The 25,652-nt window shown below is 32.0% G+C and overlaps 1 protein-coding gene across 1 annotated transcript; it reads right to left on the bottom strand.

Annotated features, from left to right (window-relative positions):
- Window positions 1–14,661: 14,661 nt before the first annotated feature.
- On the bottom strand, window positions 14,662–16,005 carry LOC126891526 (uncharacterized). The gene has a single exon (XM_050660703.1). The coding sequence runs from the start codon at window positions 16,003–16,005 to the stop codon at window positions 14,662–14,664; it is 1,344 nt and encodes a 447-aa protein (XP_050516660.1).
- Window positions 16,006–25,652: the final 9,647 nt, after the last annotated feature.

Raw genomic sequence — 25,652 nt, 5'->3', positions numbered from 1 at the left:
TTTATCCAAATATTTTACATTCTAATGTTATATAATAAAGCTACCTATACTAAATTTACAATCAAGATTCAGTAGAATTAAACAAACCAAGACACGTTAAATTCTACTACGAGCACTCCCGAATCATAATTTACAATGTATATACATTGTAAATCCCAAATCATGATTTCCAAAGTTTATACATTGTAAATTATGATTCGGGAGTGCTACTAAGTAGCATTTAACGTGTCTTGGTTTGTTTATTTCTACTGCATCTTCATTGTAAATTTAGTATAGATTTATTATTTCAAATCAATACAGATGTCCATGAGATGGGTGATATTTGATATAACTGTTTTCGTTAGCGGCACCAAGTAATAAAAGTTTGATAATTCCACTTTACATTAACAAACTGTAAGCAAAGCAAGCAAAATAATACATTTTACTAATGTCCTGTGTGTGATCGATGACGCGAATGCCGATGCCAGGAACATTAAATTTTATGATGAAGTTATTGTATTTTGTCTAGAATACAATTTTAACGGAAATATCAGATGAAGCAAAATATTCAAAAACTCAACTTAATTTTTGTTACTTTCGGATTAAATTTCGTAATAGATTTTATCTGAATATCGACCTATGTAAAATTAGTAAAACTGAAATAATTTTAGTTTTGAAGGTTTTGCAACGTAAATAATATGGCGTCCACCAAAAGGAAGTTTTTAGGTTTGAAAGAAAAAGTCGATATGGTTCATTATGCAGAGATGCATAAGTTAAGTGTTAGAAAGTTAGCAGAAAAATTTGGAATTGGAAAAACTCAAGCTAGTGAAATTTGGAATTGGAAAAACTCAAGCTAGTGAAATTTTGAAACATGTGATTAAATTAATTAATTTTCTGAGAGCGGAAACCTGGAAGCGAAAATAAAATTTTTGAAAACGTAGGGTGCTGCATGAGACCAAATTGTTTTCGTTTTCGATTGGTTTTGTAAAGTGAGGTCTAAAAATATTCCTGTTTGTGGTAAAATTATTCAAGAAAAAGCATTAGAAGTTGCAAAGGAACTAAGTCTCGATATTATGAAAGCTTCTGGCGGATGGCTCGAGAAATTTTGTAAGCGTCATAATATTTCCTTGAAATCCATATGTGCGTAAGCAGCTGCTGTAGATTTATTAGTGGTTTCTGACTGGAAAGAGAAACTGCTTGCTCTCTCTCCGCGAGACATTTTTAACGCAGATGAGACGGGATTATTTTTTAGAGCATTACCCATCAAAACTTATACCTAAAAGGAGAAAGATGCACTGCAAATAAGGCTTCCAAAGAAAGAGTCACAATACTATTTTGCACCAACATAATAGGGGACAAAGAAAGGCCACTCAGTAATTGGAAAAAGTAAAAAACCCCGTTGTTTCAAGGTTTCACACATAGAAAAATTACCTATCGAATGGTATAGCCATAAGAAGTCGTGGATGACAAGGGAAATCATGACAGACTGGCTAAATAAATTTGATAGAAGAATGCAGAGAGAAAATCGAAAAGTTCTTTTGTTTCTAGACAATGGTATAGTCGGTTCGCTAAACTCAGACGCAACTGGCTAGATATTTCAGTTGGCAATTTTTTTGTTTTTTGCCAATTTTACAAAAATTGGCAAAATTACTAACTATTTAGTGATTATTAACTATTTAGTAATTATTTTTTGGCAATTTTACCAAAATTGGCAAAATTACCGACTAAAATATCTAGAAAGTTGCGTCTGAGTTCAGCGAACAGACTATACGTCTCATCCACAACTTGTTTTATCCAATGTTAAAATAATATTTCTACCACCAAATACTACATCAGAATGCAACCCCTGGATCAATGGATTATAAAATGTTTTAAAACATACTGCCGACCATTTTTGATTTGAAGGCTACTGTCGTCAATGGACGAATATGATTCTACAAAGGAGATTAAAAAGTCTATAAATATTACCAACTCCTTAATTTGGACCGTAAGTGCATGGAAGCAAGTGCAACCGAAAACAATTAATAATTGCATCTAGAGATAAACCGAAAATTGTGTTAACAGAATCATTTGTGTAATAAATTATTCTGAATTTTTCGAATTATACAGAAAAAAATTGACGGACAAAAATATATAAGGCAGTAAAATTCCATGCTTCGGAAAGGGAGAACGGCTATTCATCTATGGGGAAAAAATTTGATAGAAATGCTCTCATAGCGCAACAAAATTTATATATATTTAGGTATATACATAGGTACTTCTTGTTGTGAACATTAACAATACAAAAATAAAATGCATAAATAGACCTAAACTTTTTTTTCTGAACATATTTAAAAACAGGAACAATTTAATAATTTATTTGATAAGCAGTAATCAGATTGTAGGTATAATTATGAACAGAAGATAAAGTAATTTAAATGAGGTTCTTTCATTCCACCATACCTAACCTGAAGCTAAACTAAGGATTTTAAATAAATAGCCATAAAAAAAATGAAACATGGCCACATATAAAATCACCGCCTGGGATGTCTTAGAAACCAAATGATATACAATATTAAACTCAACTCCACCATTTAAGGAAATACTAAAAAAATACTAAAGCAGATTTTAATTATTTTCTTACTTGTCTTTATATGCATTTTGTATAAAAATTTTGATTTTTAACCAATCTTTGTTGTATATTATTTTTTTAAACTTTTACTTAAACTCATCACACTCTAGTCTTTTAGGGGCTTTCTTTACTTTTATATGATTTTTAAAGTACTTTAATGTTACTTCCTTCTGTTCTTTAGTCCACGGGACGACTTTCCTAATAATTTTCTTTTTTAATTTGGGTGCAATTGTTTTAATTAGTGTATTATCTGCATTGCTATCACTGGTCGACATTTCGGTACCATTGCTATTTACTAAATCATCCAACATATCATTTTCACCCTCATCACTGTCATGATAATTAAGTTCCAGAAGATTTTCTTCCGTATTGTCATCTCCTATGTCATCTATAGATTTTTCTTTGTATTGGTCTGCTCCGCCTTTTTCCATAACCATCAACAGCTTGGAGATTTTAGCTGTTGGGTAAACATCATCTGGGAGGCGATAGGAACTTCGATGAACACAGGATGTATGACCCAGAAAGGCTCTCTTCAAACATCAATGAAATATCGAATCAAATGAGCAATCTAATCAAAAGTCTATCTACCATAACAACGAAAAAAGAGGTATTGAAGAAAAATACATGTTATGCCACCTCAAGTACCCAAACTGAAGAGCCTCAACATTTCGAAGAAAGTCCAGAGCAAAAGTCAAAAATTACAGAAGATAAGTGTCACTTTGTAGTTATTAGTAACTTGAGCCCAATATACACCCCTATACAAGTGGTTCACTATATTAAAAAGAAGCTAGGTATCAAGGAATATATAAGACGTTATATCCTCCTTAAAGACGCTGACACAAGAACTGGTTCTTCATTCAAAATAGGTATAAAATCTAGAACATCTATTAACCTGTTACTTAATAAGGGCATTTGGCCACCTGGTGTAAACATTAAATGGTCTATCGAATCTTCATATTTCGAACCAACGCTTTCAAATAGCAGTTTATGCAACAACAAAGATGAAGTTCAGAGCACAAACATACATACAGACAAACAGGCCATCGAAATTTGCAAAACTAAGAATCCGTTCCATACCCATATTAATTTCATTAAGAAAGATACTTTAGAACCATCTACTAATCTGGATCCATTGACCCCACCAAGAGTTAGATTAACCAATAACTCTAATAGTCGATATCTGTTAGCCAGATTAAGGGAACCGGATATCTTAAAGGCCATTAAACTTCATCTTGCTTTTCTACACGACCAACCTGCATTAGTATTTTATGATGGGTATACCAACACAAGTGTTAAACTGTTTCTGGCTTCCGAAGGACTTCCTACAAAGAGTGAAGATCTATGAAAAATTCTTCTAGATTTTAATGATGCTTATGGAATTGGTGCAGATGAGGTAGACGCTGATCTTGCTGCTTTTAGGTCTTTTCTAACTTCGGAAAGAATTATTTACCTGCAAAAATCAAGGGAATGCCACCGAAACTACTATTTCGCTGCCTCTCCAAGACGAAATTTTTAAACATCACGACGTGTTATGAGGGACTAGAATCCTCAAATAATTTTAGTGATAACAAATTTAGCATTGTCCTGATTAATATTCGTTCTATAAAACTGATGAATCATTTCTGTTTCTAGAGGAATTAGGGTTTCCACCGATTGTTGCGGTTACTGAGCACTGGCTTGAAGTCAACGAGCCTTTTTTTGTAGAAAAATATTCCACTATTGCTAGGTATGACCGTCTAAGTTCAGCTCATGGAGGCACCCAAATCCTTTCTACAAATAATGATTTTTCTCTGGTAACAAAATATGACTTTCTATTAAGTGAAGCATTCTTTGAGTTTTCCTTAGTTTACAGTAAGAACCTTAATCTTTATATTATTTGCATTTATAGATCACCTGACTCTTCCGTGGAACTATTATTTCAGAACCTGCTAAATTTGTTAGATGACCTGCCTCATAAAAGCAGACAAATTCAATGCGGTGACTTTAATATTAATTATCCTGCTACTTGTGCTACACAAATATCCCTGGTCAACATATTTGAATCATATGGTCTATCAATGCACATTAATTCTCCTACAAGGATTACAAAAACTTCATCTACCCTAATTGATTATATTGTCTCAGATTTCTCACCCCGTGATGTCTGCGCTACAACTGTTAATGCGGGACTATCTGATCATGAAGCGGTTTATACGAAGTTTATAACATCTTTAGCAAGTCCTCCTCGAAAACTCGACGTTAAGCAGGATTTTTTCCGGTCGGAACTTTCGTAAATTCCAAAATTTATGCTTAACCTCTGAGTGGCATTTTCCTTCTATGGACGTCAATTATAATTTCAGTGATTTGTTGAATAAGCTTGTCTGTATCTTCAATAAAGCATTTCCTTTAATCACAATTAAGCCAAAACATCGCAAACCCTGGACTACCAAAGGTGTCCGCATATCAGCCAAAAATATGCGTTCACTAGTCTACATCAAGAAATTTACTACCAACGTCTCTGTTACTGAATATATCACCAAGTACAGGGCAATCTATTTAAAACTTATAAAATCAGCTAAAAAATTTTACTATCAAAATCGTCTCAGAAGCTCTAAAAGTGTTGCAAAAGAAACTTGGTCCATAATAAACGATCTTCGAAATAAAACTCACACAACTCAAACATTTTCCCTTCCAGACCCAGAAAATCTAAATGAATACTTTGTTAATGTGAGTAAAAATATAACAAATATTGAATGGGTTGCATATGTGAGTCCATATTAAATATAGTAATGAAACACAGACTTACTCACAATCATTTAATTATACTTTGACGACCGGTTTCGATCTCTACAATATACAGATCATCTTCAGGTCGGCGTTACAAGTAGTTAAATGCTACAATAAGAGAAAACTTGTGTTAGACCAGTGTCTGATTGAAGAGATGTTAATAGAAAGCCAAATTTAAAAAATTTTTTTATAAAATTTTTTGAAATAAAGGTTTGCAACTGTTGACATTTCAGAATATTGGTATATACAAAGTCAAACCTATGAGTATTTTGAGGTTTTGACTTTGTATATACCAATATTCTGAAATGTCAACAGTTGCAAACCTTTATTTCAAAAAATTTTATAAAAAAATTTTTTAAATTTGGCTTTCTATTAACATCTCTTCAATCAGACACTGGTCTAACACAAGTTTTCTCTTATTGTAGCATTTAACTACTTGTAACGCCGACCTGAAGATGATCTGTATATTGTAGAGATCGAAACCGGTCGTCAAAGTATAATTAAATGATTGTGAGTAAGTCTGTGTTTCATTACTATATTTAAAAATATAACATCAACAATTGTGTCACAACAAGATCCCATTTCCTATCTCCTTAATTCAAGAAAGGTTTCGAATTCATTCTTTATAAGACCGGTTGATAAATCTGAACTGATCCAAACAATCAATAGTATCAAAAGCAACTCTTCCTGTAGTACCGATGGACTATCCATAAAAATTTTCTCAAATCTCCCAGACAATGTGTTTGGAGTCCTCATCTCTCTAATTAATAATTCTTTTGAGAAAGGTAAATTTCCAGAGTGCCTAAAGACGGCCATCATTATTCCTCTTCATAAGGATGGTGAAAAATCTAATGCCTGCAATTATAGACCTATTGCATTACTACCGGTACTCTCCAAAATTATTGAGAGATTCATAAAAGCCCGACTTATTTCCTTTCTCGTTGATAACAAGATTTTATCACAAAATCAGTTCGGCTTTTTAAATAATAAATGTACCATCGATGCCATGTTTTCTGTACTACATGAGGTTTATCAAGCATTAAACAATAATCTGCACACTGCCACTGTTTTTTGTGATTATGTCAAAGCTTTTGATTGTGTAAATCACGACATTTTGATAAAAAAACTAGATTTCTATGGAATTCAAGGTCTTTCTTTGAACTGGTTTTAATCTTACTTGGATAATAGGAAACAACGGGTTAGAGCAAATGATACAGACTCTAGTCTCAAAAATGTTGTATGTGGTTCACAAGGTTCATTATTGGGTCCTCTACTTTTCCTTATCTTTACTAATGACATCACTAGTTTAAAAAACGATGGAAAAGTTTTTCTTTTTGCTAACGATACCAGTATCACTTGGAGCAACTCAAATATCGCAACTCTTCATGCTACTATAACTTCTGATCTACTCACAATAAAATCCTGGTCCGATTCTAATTTACCATTTTTTAACGTAGATTAGTAGCATTATCCTATAAAGGAACTCTTCAACCCTTACCTCTTTATAACAGCCAGATCAATATCGTTGATTCTGTAAAGTTTCTTGGTATTTTTTTAGATAGCAACCTTAAATGGTCCCTTCATATCGATGTGTTAAGCAAGAAACTATCCTCAGCTTGCTTTGCAATAAGATCTGTTTCGAAGGAAATGAATTTAGCCTCTTCCAAAATAACATACTTTTCATTGTTCGAGTCCCATCTTCGATATGGTCTGCCTTTTTGGGGTTCTGGTACAGCTGCCCAATCCGATGTTGTTTTGAAATTACAAAAAAGAGCAATTAGATATCTGTTTGGCCTCAGAAGAACAACACATTGCAGAAGCTACTTCAAAGGTCACAGGATTCTAATACTACCCTCTTTATATATTTTAGAAACTGTTTGCTTAATTCGTAAACATCTACATGTCTTTCCAGCAAGACCTAGACATGACTATTCCACCAGAAATTCTACCTTTGACATCTATTTACCGATCCCGTCCAGCGAGTTAGTAAAGAAATCTATATTATATTCTGCAAAAAACTATACAACCATCTCCCTCTGCAACTTAAAATGACAAAAGCCTATTTATCGGAAAGACCAATATTATTCAATAGCAGAGTTTCTTAACCAATAACTAAGAAATTACAGTATTCTTATGTATAAGTAGAATCTTAATCTATATTTGAGTGTCATATGCAGTAGCATAACTTATTAAATTTTTTAGGTAGATTACGCAATTTGCAATTTTTTTTAAATTTTGCAATATATTGTTAGGGTACTGATTTTTATTTCACTTTATTATGTTTAATTTATATTGACGATTTGTATAATTTTAGTAAATTGTATTTATTATTGTTTTTATTTATGATTCTTGTAAGCTTTGTCTATAAAATTGTTAAATTGTTCATGACATCAAGGCATATTTCTATTCTATAACCTTGTTTTAGGCACTCATTTAATATTCGCTTCCCACGATTCATATTGATAGTAAACTGTTTTTAAGAAAACTATTTTGTTAAAAATCCACGTACAATACGGATCTCAAATATGTATATCTATTAAAGTAAAAATAGATAACAGAGTTGCCACATTTCGGAAGCAATAATATGCGTGCTTTGTCAAATGTATACTTGGAGTAGTATATTATCTTAGCGCCAACACGGAAAATCGATGAACTAACAATAAACTGGTTGCTAACATTATTGCGTCCTGATACAAAATTTAAATCATAAAATATATCTGTCATCTGATTATATGTTGCCAAATTGAAATTAAAAAGGAGAAGTTTGAATATTTTGTCAACTTACAGAGTAGCAATGATACTTGAAAAACGACAGGAACAACGAAAATTATGGCTTGACATTATTGCGTCCGATATACGGACGCAATAATTCGAAGGTATCAATAATGTATGTAATTGGGATGTTATCAGACGCAACAATGATAGAATGATGTATATATACATATATATATATATATATATATATATATATATATATATATATATATATATATATATATATATATATATATATATAAATTAAGGATCACTCGAAGAGTGGTGGGTTTTTCGGTCAATAGGTGGAGAAATAAGACAAAGAAGGTGGCTACTTCATCTATTTGTTCGAAGACGTTTCGCTCTCTAATCAAAGAGCATCATCGGTTCATCTAAAAAGAATAATATGAAAAACCAAACATCCAAAGAGAAGTTAATACAACAGTGTTACCTCAAAAAGACATGTAGCAGTCAAAGGTATAAAATTGTAAAAAAAGCTTGAAACAATGAACCATTGAATCGTTAGGTTGTAGAAACAATCAATAACTAAGTACAGTTTACAGTTTAACAAAGACTTTGAACAAAAGCAGCATGTGGTTATCATACATGTGATTAAAAAAATATGTAAAAAACTTGTATTCGCCGAGAAACTAAGTAAGATCACAAGATCAACCTTCCAACAAAAGCATATTAATTTAGTTTGATTTTGACTTTAGGTAACATTATTAAAATGATTATAAAAGTTAATAGTAGCAAAATTTATAAAAAAAGGTATTAAAAGTTACCACAAAAGCTTCTACACTATCCAAATCCACTCGGCAAAATGGGCATTTCTAAAGACAACGAACCATCCCGTAAAAGAGAGTGACCTTGAAGTCAAAACTGACACAACAAGGCGAAATACCAACCGCTAATGCATTTGAGCGGTAAATTTGAAGATGTAATATAATATGGTAAGAAAAACTTGTTGTTTGTACGAAACATTATAAAGAAAGCAACAAATGGTTAGTAAACACCATTTAACTTTCAAGGAATGGTTCGAAGAAAAAACAAACTAGTGAGGACGATATTTCCATACCACCATACAAGTGACTTGGTTTTAGTTGGTTAGCCAGCCAAAAACAAGTATAAATTTAATTTAACTTCCACAGTCCAAGGTTTATAATATTATAGAACTGAGTAAGTAATGAGAATTAATGAATCCAATTAATTTAAAATTTCATTAAACTATTTTATCAAAAATTTATTTCCAGCAATAAATATTTAGTTAATAATAGTTATGGTTAAAGTAAAAAATTTTAAATTGAATTTATTTAAAAGTGAAAATGTATACAGAAACACACCATATTAGACAATATTACAGTAAACACTGACAATGACTAATTCTGCAATATTAATGCATGATAAATTTGGCTCAGGTTACTAATGTCCATTCTTTTATTCAGAGCATTGGGGTGCTTCAGTATCGAACACATTTCCAAGAATTGCCTTTTCACGATATATATATATATATATATATATATATATATATATATATATATATATATATATATATATATATATATATATTTTTTTTTTTTTTTTTTTGTAACCCACATAACCCATATTCTGAGATGCAAAGATCAAATAATTCTGCCATAATAAATCCCATCTTACATAACAAACAAATCAGCACAACCCATATTCCGAGATTTAAAGCTTCAAATAATTCTGCCACATTATCCTACCCTTCGAACAAAAAAATTTCTCCAACACCCCTGTATAAGTTAAGTCAATATTCTACCTCTTACTCAAGGGCTTGAGCCATAAATCTTACAAACATGCGTGTCGTCGGCTAGTGGGTGGATTTGGCATAGGGAAAAATAACATCTCATTTGCCGCTAATTCGTCTAACGGTGATCAACTACAAATGAAGGCTTCAGTGAGATTCAAATCACCGAATTAAATAACTAGCCAATGAACATACTACATGGACTACATGGTGTATTTTTCCGTAGTGTATCGTTAAGTTGTTGTTATAGAATGAGTAGTATCTGTAGAATTTTTGTTTTAACATCTTAAACATACTACAAATTGCTTTGTAAGTATTATATCACTTTTGTTAAGGTTATTTATACTTATAGACTTCATTATTTGCAGTGAACTGATGAAGCTTTCGAAATTGTAAAGCGAAACGTTTTCAATATATCAATGAAGTAGTTGACTTCTTTATTTAATTGCCAACTAAATTGACCGATTCAACCTCTGAATTCACTAGGTGAATACCTTTAAATATATATATATATATATATATATATATATATATATATATATATATATATATCATACTAGTGACGTCATCCATTTGAGCGTGATGACGTAATCGGTGAATTTTTTAAATGAGAATGGGAGTCGTTTACTAGCTCATTTGAAGGGTTATTCAATTATCTATTCAGTAATATAAACATTGATATAATTACACATACAGTGTGTCTAAGAAAAATTATTTTTAATAAATTAATCGACGCAAAAAGAAGAATGTGTGTAATTTATTTAATTCAAAAAACATTCTAATGCTTTCAGAAAATAGAAAAAATGTTGTTTATTTCACAAATAAACATTGTTTTTAAGCAATGTTTATTTATGAAAAACCATTTTTTTCTGTCGTCTGACAGCAATAGAATGTATTTTAAATTAAATAAATTTCATGCATTCTTCTTTTTTGAGTCAATTTAATTAAAAAAAAAATTCTTGAACACCCTGTATAAATAATTATTTAAAAACCTGTTTCAGGACTTTTCCTTAAAGTCGGTGGCTTACGAAATAACGAATTTATTCCAAACATGCATCATACTGTACGTAATTGCATAAGATGCCACAAAGAAATAGATTCAGAAGAATATTTACTGTATTTTGTTAGAAAACTAGAAAATACCTGTCAAAACACACATGATAATTTAATAATTACATAGATCTTAGATTTAACTTTTACGTAATTACTTATGATACCTGTTTATATAAATAATAAATAAATAAAATACTTATTATTTTGGTACGCCACTGCAAAGCTGACAAGAGAACTATTGGTGACTCGTTTTAAGTGCGATGTTGCCAGTGAAACACCTTCAATTAAAAATAGTTGAACTATAGACGGTATTACTCTTTATTATGTTTTTCTATGTTTCACATCTGTGATGTGACGCATGTCGTCAGTTAAAACACATATTAAAGAGTAATATCGTCTAGATTCTTTGTTATTAAAGATATCAGAGAAATTAAAAAATTTAAACATTCACAAAATATGAGACTACAACAAAATATTGAGGTATACTCACCTTTGTGCCTTTTTCTCCCTACAAGGTGTCTCAAACTTTTGTTTCGGTTAAAACACATGTTAAATTACAAAACCGTCTATTTTTTTATTTATAAAGATATTAGGGACATTCGAAAAACAAAATGTTCACAAAACATAAGACTACAATACGATTTAGATATATACTCCCATTTGTACCTCATCCTCCCTACAGGGAGTCTCAAAGTTAACATAAGAAAAACATTTCTTTTCTTCCACCCGGTATAAGTACAAAAAAAAGCTTGAGTAAACCTTTGCATAACTGTGTAAATACTAAAGAAAAGTCTAAAATAACATAAAAAAATTAGCGAAATCCGTTAATCTGTTCACGAAAAAATCTACTATAAAACTTCAGCAGAATTTTCTATATCCCTAACTTTTGACGAGCAGTTTACTTCAAAAGATCTAAAACCCATATTGTAACACACATATCATTATTAACTTATGTATATACATTGTTTATATAAATTATTGTTACATTAACCTAAATGCGCTAATGACCCTGCGTGGTCGATGCGTTATTATAATAAAAAAAATCCGTAAGTCATTCTTAGTAAAAATGCCAAGTTTCTTGTAAAAGGTATATATTAAAATACCCTAAATAAGGGTCAAAATACAAAACGTTTTCGGATTAAGGAATCCATCATCAGTGTTTAAAAGCCCTAAAATTAAGTATAACCTAATTAAATGAGATAAAAGTTAAAATTGACAGAGGTTTTCAAGAACAAGAGGTCATACTTACAAACTTTGCATGCCTGAGCCACCAAAATGTATAGGGTAAAAACCCTTTAAATGTAAATAATAAAGATGTTTTACATATTTATATAAAATCCATCGGATGTAATAGATAAACCTGGATGTTACCCAGGGCAACACAGGACTCTCCCCACGTGGTTGGAACTTTTTTTGGTGAAAACCTCACATATTGGATTTCAATGGCCAACTGACAAGTGAATTAAAGAGCAACCCGAAATGACACCAAGAACTGTCAATGTAACCTAGTTGTAATATTACTTCAGCCACAACGTTAAAGATTAATTTAAATGTTTTAAGATAAAAAACAGTATCAAATTTACAAATAGTAAAAATAAAAGATGTTCACAAAATATGAAAGATTTTTTCCCTAGAAATAATGCATTAATTAAGTATTCAAAATAGGGAAATGAAATGTTTACGTTACAGGAAGTTATGCAGTCAACAATACCAATAGGTGTTGTATTAGTGGTATAAAATTGTCAATACGATTAGACAAATAATGGTAAAGGCCTTATACTATGGTAAAACCATGTTTTGAAGACGGTGACTCATTTTCACTTCCCCTTCGATAATCGTCTAAGTAGTATACGAGGTGAAGTTTAAATATTGTGGTTTACAAGACTTAGGGCTAGTAGTTTCTGTCCCGATTAAACCTTAGTTAAAGGAATTTTGTCATGCAAAGTTTCGCTAAACGGGGTTTAATCGAGACAGAAAGTACAGGCCCTTAAAAACCGACTTTAACTGCTTGAAAATCTTTTAATTGCTCCTCTTATCAAAGGTAAAGTTAGCCAACTGTAGTGTCAACTACAGAACGCGTGTTATTTTTAAGTAAATAATTTGTTGCATAATTGGTAACCCAAAAATTCAGGTAAATCCGGAAATTTCAGTAGCTACCCTTTAATCAGTGGCGTATCCCCATAGACATATTTAGTATGTCTACCCTTAGAATAATGTATTATGTTGTAGATACTGTGTAACTCTTAAAAAATGAATTTGTGTGGCCAATAAAGAGTACAGTTGTCACTTTCATAGAACAATAGTCACTTATCTTATTTACATCTACTGACTACTTATAGAGTGCGGTTGCAATTTTAAAAATACTAATTTATATAAATATTATTCTAAAGTAAAAGGAACCACATAACAAACTAATTACTTTAAGATAAAATGACTCCAGTTTAGAGGCAACCGAATTTGTGATTTTTTTAATTATAAAAGCCTTAAGGGTATAGGCGCAAAATATCGCCTATCAAAATATTCAATGTGTTTTACTGAGAAAACTAATAAGTATTTTTGAAAAATTTAAACACATAATGAAAGATTACGTTATTACCGAGGGCCGAAAGTTCCTGAAAACTTCTATAATGTTGATTAATAAGTTAGAGGGGTCGAAAAAAAAAAAAAGAAAATTTAGTGTGACTTTTAATTTCAAATATCTCATTCAAAAGAAACTTTTGGGTTATTCTAAGGGACTTTCAGCCCTCGGTAATAAAGCAATCTTTCATTCTGCATTTACATTTTTTAAAAATACTTATTAGTTTTCTCAGAAATCGAAAAAAAAATGAATACATTTACAACACATTGAACATTTTGACATGCGAGATTTTGCGCTTATGCCTTTAAGATGTTTTAACTTTCAGGTATTTTATTTTGTTTTATGAATTTAATCAATAAAATCTTTAGTGTTTTTAGAAATAATCAATTTTTGATAAGAGAAATACGCTTATTATACAATCAATTATTCACAACTGAACTAACTTTTTAATAATCTCAAGACGTGGAGTTAAAACCTCTTCAATTAACTTGTTTCCACACCACCCATGGGGTAAAGTTATCGGTGCGTTTTTTTTGTATGTGGTATCCCCAATAGGCCTAATCCACAATGTAATATTCAATCAGAGTCATGAATCTAAAAGATATTGTATTACTATAAGAGTAATAGGTTGTTTTACAACACTAGTAAATGCGACTAGTTTAATTTTAACAGCACATATGTATCTCATCTATCTAGCTATAGAAAGCTCGAAGCAGTATGGATGATAAAGGCAAAATTTACAACACAGTCATCAGACCAATAATTACCTACGCGGAAAAAACACGACCTGATACAGACAGGACAAAAAGAATGCTAGAAACAGCAGATATAAAAACCCTTCGAAAAATTGATGGTAAGACACTATGAGTTAGAGCTAAAAGAGCTAGAGAGGGTTAGTGCAGATATATGACGGAGATGCAAGGCGGATAACAATAACAACTGGGTAAAAAACAGGTAAAATGGAACGACCACATAAGCCGAATGACAACAAATATAGTAGTAAGGACGGCGAGAGACGGTTCACTAATAGGAAGACGATCAGTGTGAAGACCATGAAAATAATGGAATGACAACTTACTGGAGGCATATTGAAAAACAGACAAAGAAGGAGAAGAATAAGATATGTACCTCATAATTTTGCAAATCATCTTACTCCATTGATTCTGCAGAACTGTCTGAATCATTTGATCCTAATTGTATTATCACAGGCTCAATAACATTATCCACCATGCCGTCCAACCTCCACATATCGTCTTCTACTTTAATGACATGGCTTATCGCATTCTTCCAATCAGTTGAATTAATACTGTCCAAACTGGCTTGCAAGAGACGCTGGACATCACTAATTTTATATGTGACATTTTCCCGAGCCACATATCCTTTCATTTGTGCCCAAATTAATTCTATTGGGTTCAATTCACAATGATAAGGCGGTAGTCGTAAGATGGTAATGCCATGAAGTCTAGCCATTGTATCTACAGCATGCTGACGATATGTACCACGATGTTGTTTAATAATACCAATAAGCTCTAATTTAACCATATCCTCGCCGTATGGAATTGATTTTTCCCTCAACCAATGTTGCAAAACTGCTTTTTTGTCACTCATAGTAGGAATTCGTTCAACAAGTCGACTATGGTAGGGTGCATTGTCTAATACGACCACTGAGTTAGGTTCGAGATGCTGAAGAACGTTTTCGAACCATCTTTCAAAGCATACGGCGTCCATGTCCTCGTGATAGTCGCCAGTTTTCTTTGATATAAAAACGAGAGCATTATTTTCAAGAAAACCTGTATCGCTACCGATATGAGCTACAATAAGACGTTGACCTTTGCCTGATGGTGCTCGTAAGCCTGTAGATAAGCCTTCTATAAATGCTTGACGAGGAGTTCTTATAGTTGTATCGTGCCAAATTTTTGAAACCGTATGCCCGGCATTAATCCAAGTTTCATCAAGGTAGTATATTTTTCTTTTGGAAACACGATAATTCCTAATAGAGCGCAGATATCTTCGTCGCCATGATACAATTTCCTCTTTATCTATTAGGATTGATTTCCGACACCGTTTCATGTAACGAAAATTTAACTTATGCAAAACTTTTCTTAGAGTTTCACGGCCCATTTGAGGAATCATGTCGTTCTCCTGCAACTTAACCTTAACACTTTTGATAGTTGGAAGCTTATTTTCTAAAAAGAACGTATGTACAGTTCTCCGGATTATACTCATTTGCGATTCACTTAAATGAAAAGATCTTCGTCCACGCTGGCGAGTTTTTGGCGCACTTAAAGTTTCTGTGCTTTTTAATTCACGCACAATTCTTTCAACTGTGGTGGCTGACACTCCTGTTAAGAACGAACAGCGATCTACAGCTTCCGTTGTAGGATGTGTTTTCTTAAGCCCATCATATACTTTCCACACGATTTGTTTCTCAGCTTTTGACAGTGGTTTGTGTCGACGAGACTGTGTCGTACTTGTGCCAGCAGCCGCATCCATTTTTATTCTATAAAGACAAAAATATACTTTCATTAATCTTGCCGAGTTTTGTTATTATTACATGTTTTAATTTCTCTGTTTAACAACGTCTATGAAATGTCAATTAACGTATTTTTATTATTGAATGTTGCTTTATTACCCAGGAAATTTGATCAAAAATTGAAAAGCCATAATGAACAATATTTCTTACCTTGACTTGAATCAAGCGACAAAATTTTTTAACACTCTCTGGGCCCCTTTTAGAATTATTTGTCGGCCCCTGCTCTATACGCTTTTCGAAATTTTCTTTATTTTCAAAATGAATTATTGATAATACAATCATTAATAATTGTTGACTTTTTTGATTAAAAATAATAAGTATTACTTAATGGTTTTGCTTTATTACAATGTAATAATTAATTCTTGATTTTTTGATTAGAAATCTAATTCTTAATCGTTTTGTATTAAATTTTACAATGCGTCTAGGGCCGGTTGTTCGAACGCTAATCAACAATGATCATTATCAAATAATTAATTACTGTCAATGTCAACTTTGTTTGGGTTGTTAAAAAGTCTGTGGGGTCTATAATCAATTAAAATAACAATAATTATTAACATAATTAATAATAAATCTCATAATTGTAATTAATTATATTTTCAGCAACCCAAACAAAGTTGACATTGACAGTTTTGGTGACAGTAATTAAATATTTGATAATGATCATTGTTGATTAGCGTTCGAACAACCGGCCCTTAATGTGTTTACTTGTCATTTCATGATTTAATTTAAGACAAGAAGTATTTTAAATCAATAAATCTAAATTTCACAACTAACTGTATAATGTACTCACCTAGAAATAACGAAATATCTGTATGACAATAATAATAGAGTTCTATAACTACGCTTTCCGGTGGAAAATTTCCACTATTCACTAAATGCAACAAAAAGTCAAACGCTCACTGTTCACTACAGTTAGTACGCTACTGATACTTCTCAAATTTGCGGCTTAGAAATCCCTCCGGATGTATTAGTCACCGTCTTCAATTTTCGGTTTTAGTTTAGGAACACAAAATAGTATGTAATGTGTACATATGTGTACGATTTTAAGAGTATTGATGAAATGATAATTGTTTAATGACTGATAACTTTCTTGGTAGTCGACCCAACATAAATTGTATAAAGATAGAAAAAGTGATATGATAATTGTAAAAATACTGTTTTGTTTTTATCTGATATTTATCTGAAAATCAGACTAAAGTAACTTGATGAAACTGAGTCCTCCAGAGACCTGACATCAAATTGGTTAAAAATTAAATGGTTGTAAAATATGGGGGGGAGTAGGACGGTATGAGAAGTCTGACATAGTATGTTGTGATATTGGACCATGGAAGATGTGTAGTGTGTTGTTATGAAATAAGAGTTATCTAATCTATAAGCTATGAGATGAGGCTAAGAAAAAAGGTGGCTGGAATGAGACTCAATTCTGATGGATGTGGTTGTATATGTGATGTAGGAGCTGAATTTTGGAAAATTAAAGCTAATGTAAAATAATGAGGATGTAAGAGGATGAGGTACAAATGAATATTAAAGAGTTAAAGTAAGATGTTGCTTATCGACAATTGGGAGTGAAATAGATGTATGTGGTAGTCATGAATGGTGTAGCAGAGAAGAGGAAATTGTATCTGATGTGGTTTATGAAAAAAGTTGACGGTGTAAGGGTTGAAAATCTCGGTTAAATGACACATGGCGATTGACACAATTAGGACTTCTTTGCTTCTCTTTAACTATTTCTAAGTCTTCATACAGGTCCAATTTTAGGAAGTTTTTTTGTGAAATATTATGTAATAACGAGACATCTTCTGGGATATTAAGGGTATGTTTGTTTTTTACAAGATGTTGAGAGAAGGTAGAAGTGTTTTCTCTTTTGGTGTGCTCTAAGGAGCGTGAAGATAAGGATCTACAGGTCCTACCTATATATGTAGCGTCACAATCAGAACATTGTAATTTATACACACCACTACGATCCATGTAGTTGATAGGGTCTTTGGAATTGGTAAGACACTGTCCCAGATTGTTGGGCACTTTGAAAGAAATATGAGTATTATCAACTGCTCTTTTAAGAATATATCTAATGTCTCCAGAAAGACGTTCATGAAGATATGGTAAGGAAGCATATGAGGGTTTTAAGGTCAAGTCTCTAGGGAAAGCAGTCTCTCTCAAGACTCTAAGATGTCTCTTTTGAATAAGTTTGTAGACAATATTAGGATCGTAACCGTTGTTGAACGCTATTTGACGAAGAATATTGAGTTCTTTATCATAGTTTGATGGTGATAAAGGAATAGTTTCAAGTCTATGGATGTAACTATGGAAAGCTGCATATTTATGTGACATAGGGTGGTTAGAAGATAAAGGTATGACATGATCAGTCTGTGTTGGTTTCCTATAGATACTGAAATCGAAATGGTCATCTAATCTGGTAATAGTGAGATCAAGAAAGTTAATTGATTGGGAAGATTCTAGTTCCATAGTGAACTTGATGTTAGGATGGATTAGATTGACTTTAGAAAGCAATAGGTCAGCTGAATTAGAATTACCGGAAATGAAAAGCAAAATATCATCTACATATCTAAACCAATGGAGTATTTCCGGATTTTTCATGATAAGAGTGGATTCTAAATGATCCATGAAAATATCAGCTAGGAGAGGGGATAAACAACTACCCATGGCTAGGCCATCAGGTTGTCTATAAAATTTATTATTAAATACAAAGAAGTCTTGAGCTAGACAAAATTGTAGTAATTGGATGATGGAATTAGTAGTAGACGTAGTAATAGAGTTGGCTCTTAAAAGAGAATGTACCAGATTAATAGTTTCAAGTTTAGGGACAGAAGTAAAAAGGTTGCTAACATCAAGTGAAAGCATAGTAATGTTGGGACGAAGGTTTATTTGTTGGAGATTGTTGACTAGTTGAATGGTGTTTTTGACTGAGAAGCGAGGGGTGAAATTCGTCAAGTTGTTAATGAGATTTAATATGAATTTTGATAAGATGGATACTGGTGTGTTTATGAAGCTAACAACTGGACGGATGGGGATGCCCTCTTTATGTATCTTAGGTAAACCATACAGTCTGGGTGCTTGGTATTTTATAGTAGGGAGCAAACTGTTCTGAAAAAAATTCTGCAAAGGGTTTCAGGTTGTCTTTAAGTTTATTGATGAACTTTTTTGAAGGATCGTCTGTTAGTGGAATGAAGTTATTGTTAGAAAGAAAAGTAATGACTTTGTCATTATATAACGTTTGATCTAGGATTACTAAGCAGTTACCCTTGTCTGCTTTGCTGATGATTAGATTAGGTTTTGATTTTGTTTTTGATTGAATTAAGGGTTTGAAGATGAATGTTCCGTTTGTTGTCAGAGAATTGAGGGAAAGATGAGTTGTGCAAAGAGTTTTGAGAAGTGGAGGGTAAATTGAAGGACAAGTTACTAGATGTATTCGGTGAGATGATGTGATTAGAAGTGTTGAAAGATGTAGAAGATGAAATATTTTTGTTTTTGAATTTATTGATAGTTATGAAGCAGGAATTACGAATAGAGGTTTTTTGATTTAATGGAACAGAAAGATTTTGAATAATGATATCTAGCTCAATGGAGAGACTCTGAAGGTCTTTTTTAGAAACCTTTCTTGGAATGGAGTATTTGAGTCCTAGATTTAGTAAATCAAGTTCATTTTTATTAAAGACAACTGAAGAGAGATTTTTAAGTCTTGGGTGGAAAGAAAAATTGGAAAATTTGGTATTGTTCCTGTTATTTTGATTTAGTGAAATAGATTTATTACGAATGAGTTTATCAAGTTTAGATTTAAGTGTATTGAATTTAATAAAGGTTACATTGTCCAATCTGTCCTGGACATCATTCAAAAAGTTACTCAGGTTATCAAAGCCTATAGAATGAAGTAAAGAGTCATATGTTACCTTAAGCTTACAGTTTAGGAAGTTAAGCTTTCCATAATGGTTACAAATCTCCTTTTTTAATATTTTGAGCTGGAATGTGTTCTTTAAGGTGACTGGAACATTTCCTGGTGTTTTTACTTTACAAAACTTTGGAAAAACATTATAGTTGATGCATTGGGAGATAAACCATATATCCAGTTTTAAAGTACATCTTTTAGTGGCTAAGCGCATGTATTGGGCAGCCAAGTTGACCATACCGTCAATATACAAAATCCACGAGGAAAATAAACTTCCTGTAGCTGGCTGTATACCATAAATCACAAAAATGCCAAGTTTCTTGTAAAAGGTATATATTAAAATACCCTAAATAAGGGTCAAAATACAAAACGTTTTCGGATTAAGGAATCCATCATCAGTGTTTAAAAGCCCTAAAATTAAGTATAACCTAATTAAATGAGATAAAAGTTAAAATTGACAGAGGTTTTCAAGAACAAGAGGTCATACTTACAAAATTTGCATGCCTGAGCCACCAAAATGTATAGGGTAAAAACCCTTTAAATGTAAATAATAAAGATGTTTTACATATTTATATAAAATCCATCGGATGTAATAGATAAACCTGGATGTTACCCAGGGCAACACAGGACTCTCCCCACGTGGTTGGAACTTTTTTTGGTGAAAACCTCACATATTGGATTTCAATGGCCAACTGACAAGTGAATTAAAGAGCAACCCGAAATGACACCAAGAACTGTCAATGTAACCTAGTTGTAATATTACTTCAGCCACAACGTTAAAGATTAATTTAAATGTTTTAAGATAAAAAACAGTATCAAATTTACAAATAGTAAAAATAAAAGATGTTCACAAAATATGAAAGATTTTTTCCCTAGAAATAATGCATTAATTAAGTATTCAAAATAGGGAAATGAAATGTTTACGTTACAGGAAGTTATGCAGTCAACAATACCAATAGGTGTTGTATTAGTGGTATAAAATTGTCAATACGATTAGACAAATAATGGTAAAGGCCTTATACTAGGAACACAAAATAGTATGTAATGTGTACATATGTGTACGATTTTAAGAGTATTGATGAAATGATAATTGTTTAATGACTGATAACTTTCTTGGTAGTCGACCCAACATAAATTGTATAAATTGTATGTTGGGTCGACTACCAAGAAAGTTATCAGTCATTAAACAATTATCATTTCATCAATACTCTTAAAATCGTACACATATGTACACATTACATACTATTTTGTGTTCCTAGTATAAGGCCTTTACCATTATTTGTCTAATCGTATTGACAATTTTATACCACTAATACAACACCTATTGGTATTGTTGACTGCATAACTTCCTGTAACGTAAACATTTCATTTCCCTATTTTGAATACTTAATTAATGCATTATTTCTAGGGAAAAAATCTTTCATATTTTGTGAACATCTTTTATTTTTACTATTTGTAAATTTGATACTGTTTTTTATCTTAAAACATTTAAATTAATCTTTAACGTTGTGGCTGAAGTAATATTACAACTAGGTTACATTGACAGTTCTTGGTGTCATTTCGGGTTGCTCTTTAATTCACTTGTCAGTTGGCCATTGAAATCCAATATGTGAGGTTTTCACCAAAAAAAGTTCCAACCACGTGGGGAGAGTCCTGTGTTGCCCTGGGTAACATCCAGGTTTATCTATTACATCCGATGGATTTTATATAAATATGTAAAACATCTTTATTATTTACATTTAAAGGGTTTTTACCCTATACATTTTGGTGGCTCAGGCATGCAAATTTTGTAAGTATGACCTCTTGTTCTTGAAAACCTCTGTCAATTTTAACTTTTATCTCATTTAATTAGGTTATACTTAATTTTAGGGCTTTTAAACACTGATGATGGATTCCTTAATCCGAAAACGTTTTGTATTTTGACCCTTATTTAGGGTATTTTAATATATACCTTTTACAAGAAACTTGGCATTTTTGTGATTTATGGTATACAGCCAGCTACAGGAAGTTTATTTTCCTCGTGGATTTCATTCTTAGTAAACACATAATTAACATTTTCAATGTCTACGGAAAAAAGTATAATTACCTATCCCGATGACTATTCACTAAACCTACTCTTTGTCTAAATCTTTTCATTTTCGTGGTTATCCAAACAATAGAAAGTTCAGCAATAAATGTTTACAAATGTCTACCTAAATAAACAGTAGAAAAACCAATATATTGTCTTCTTATTTTCTAGGAATGTGTTTAACCTAATACGATTCACTAATTCCAAAAAACACTTTCTACATCTAATGCTTAATATACAGGGTGTTGCGATTTCTGTTGGTCGGTGATTTGATTTTTTTTTGTCTTAATATTTTCTGTTTTATTTTCGAAAAATATGGAAACCTAAATAATATATATCAAATATAAATGTACATATTATTTTGTACTAAGAAATATCCAACATTGACATTCCAATGACCAATCCCGACAAACGTATCCGATCCGCTGTTATCGGATGCGCACGGTGAAAAAAATTTTGGACGACTTCGCGCATCTTCGGAAAAATGGAACAAATTTTTCGCTTTCGGAACAAAGTGAGCTTACTGATTCCTCCTATAGTGTGACATAACCTCACTGACACCTCGTAGTGTCTACTATTCCGATGCCGGTTTCATATACAACAAGTATGAGCGGTGGTAGAAGCACTAAGGAAGTTTTCTTTATTAAATGCAAAAGCAACAATGGCAACTCTTAACAAGTAAGTACTTACACTTTTTATGTTTCAAAAAAGTGACAAATGCAGTTTATAGTAGGACTGTAGTGGCTAAACACCCCAAGTGGGATTGCGTCACATAAAGCTTTTTAGATCAATTCTTTGGCGTAGATTAATCCTCATTTCATGTTATCTTCCTTAGGTTATTTTTTATCTTTTGTTTTTCTTTACTTATTGCCTCCAGTCCTGTTGAGATCACAACTTATGGTACAAGTCACAAATTTGCTGAATTTAATAAATATGTTTATATTTCATTCAGCAATTTAACTTTACAGGTCAGATTATTGTCGCCAAATGCACTCAGACATTGGCCTGCACGCGTTCTGCTTTGGCACAGGCCCCGCCAACTTCGAATGTTTCACGGCGCAACCGAGGAGGCTATAAAAACAGTGTGATCTCTCGGTTTGCACCGAAAATCATACAAAGCATAACGATATATAATTATTTAGTGATATAGAATATTTTTTGTTTTTCAGTGAAAAAGATAGAAATATTTTGGCAGTTAAAATCGCTTCAAAAATACCATTCGATGCTATTTTGAATAACGTTAGGGATTCACTTGATGCAGACAATATAGATAGGCTTCATTTGCACACCAAAGGAAACTTATACAATATTGAGAAATCATTAAATTTAAATTCAGTTCGGTATTATAATGATGCAGTTAGTGTTGACTCGTTGGTCAATGAAATGAGGAAAGAAGAAAATAATTGTGTCTTGTTTTATAAACCTCAAGACACTCTAAGCAAGCATTATAGTTGGCTGAAATTTTTTTTTATTTTAATTATAGTCACTCAGCACAATGTCATCTGTTGAAAATCATTACTCCAACTGTTTTCGTGAAAACTATTTCGGAATCATTCTATTATGCTTGGATAGAAACCATAGGAACACCATTGTCTAGGTAATAAATTATTATAGTCTGTCTTATGTTACACATACCTATGTGATATCCGCAGTTGCATGGGGTCACTGCAATTGTGTGTTATGTGTAATATGTGTTTAATATTTTAGTTTGTTATTATACATGACAGTCCTGGATTTGTCAATAGGCCATATAGGCCGCGGCCTATGGGCGGCAGCGTCTTAGGGGCGGCAGATTTTACAGGAAGCTCACTTAATTATAGAGAATAAAGGTCAAACAAGTTCACAGGTTGTCTCATGGTTTTTTATACTAATACGTTAAATTCTCATAGAAACTCACATATCGAAAATTATCAATCCTAGGTATTTTTACCGTTTTTATCTACATAATAATTAAAGACCGGATTATATGTTTTTTGCATATCTATAACCATCAAAAATACAATCAAACGCTTCAGGATGTGGACGAATTATGATAATTAAAGGCGTTTGACACTAATTTAATTTTACATATTTAGAATATTTTCGTTTTTTTAACATATTTTGATGGTTTGAACATATCTTCGACCGTTTGACATATTTTGGCATATTTTTAACATATTTTTACATATTTTGACATATTTTTGGCTGTAAACAGCTTGACACAGTTAACCATGTAACAATGGTTAGGTTTATAAATGATGCTTTCATGAACTTTTTCCTTCCCGACATTGTTCCAACTAACAAAATCTTGCTTATGGTTTCCGATGCTGCGTCATACATGGCCAAAGCTGTCCAACAACTAAAAGTGTTATATCCCAATTTAATTCATGTGACGTGTTTGGTGCATGGTTTAAACAGAGTGGCAGAAAAAATTCGAAATTAATTTCCTACAGTTAATAGTTTAATTAGCAACGTGAAGAAAATATTTTTAAAATAACCTTTAAGGATTCAGATATATGTATAAAGAAAAATTACCAAATACTCCTTTGCCACCGGAGCCTATAATCACAGGTTGGGGAACATATTTAAAAGCTGCCTGTTTTTATGCGGAACATTTTCTCCCTATAAAAGGACTAATTTTATGTTTTGAAGAAACAAAATTTGTTCCAAAATTGAAATCGCACCAATATTTAATATTGGTGCGATTTCAAAATGCAAATCAATTTTAGAAAACAGATCACTGCACAATGAGCTTTGTTTTATTAAATCAAATTATTTTGTTTACAAAACCATCCTCAATACTGAATCGTTTCCACTACAAGAGTCTCTTAATTTAATTTAGAAATTTAAGGAAAACGCTGCAGAAATTTCTGGAAAAATTGGACAATCAATAAATAAAAAATGTAAATTTGCACCAATCACATCAGTTGATGTCGAACAAAGCTTTTCAACATACAAATGACTACTAACGGATAGGCGACATAATTTTACTATTGAAAATATTGAAAAACATTTGATTGTGAATTGTTTTTATAAGAAGGAATAAAATGTAGAAACTTAAATAATAGTAATAGGTACGAGATAGGTATACATTGGTATATTTAGGTTAATTTTGTCAATATACCTATGTACTTACCGTTATTTAATAAAACGTTTATACATTTTTAATGCATATTTTCTTGTTACTTTAAAATGTTTTTCACATATTCCACATATTTGGAACATATTTTAAACTTTTAGGGAATATTTTCAACATATTTTACTCATATTTCAGACATATATATGCACATATTTCAGTCAAAACAGGAACATATAATCCGGTCTTTAATAATAATATACTAATAATATCTACTATACTATTATTGTGTGACTGTATCTGACTGATGGATAACAGCAGCGGGGCGACGACGCGGCGGGAGCAGTGACTCAATGCAGCCGAACATGAGCCGAACCACCTCCATTTCCTACCCGCGCTCGACATTCGACAAACCGCCCGCACAGTTCAAAGCGGCAGTGTTTTGCAAGCATCGATTGCATACGCTATGCTCGAGTCGCCTCGCTATTATCTATACAAAACACATAACGACTACTTACTTCTGAAGAAAAAATCAGTGATTCTCAATAATTATTTATTTATTTATATTTATTTAATCATT

This window comes from Diabrotica virgifera, chromosome 9, assembly GCF_917563875.1.
Source record: "Diabrotica virgifera virgifera chromosome 9, PGI_DIABVI_V3a".
NCBI lineage: Eukaryota > Metazoa > Arthropoda > Insecta > Coleoptera > Chrysomelidae > Diabrotica > Diabrotica virgifera.
The sequence above is the reverse complement of the archived record's forward strand: the minus strand, read 5'-3'. Positions and strand labels throughout refer to the sequence as shown.

Excerpts from the sequence above, each read along its gene's own strand:
- LOC126891526 (XM_050660703.1), bottom strand. The coding sequence starts at position 16,005 with ATGGATGCGGCTGCTGGCACAAGTACGACACAGTCTCGTCGACACAAA.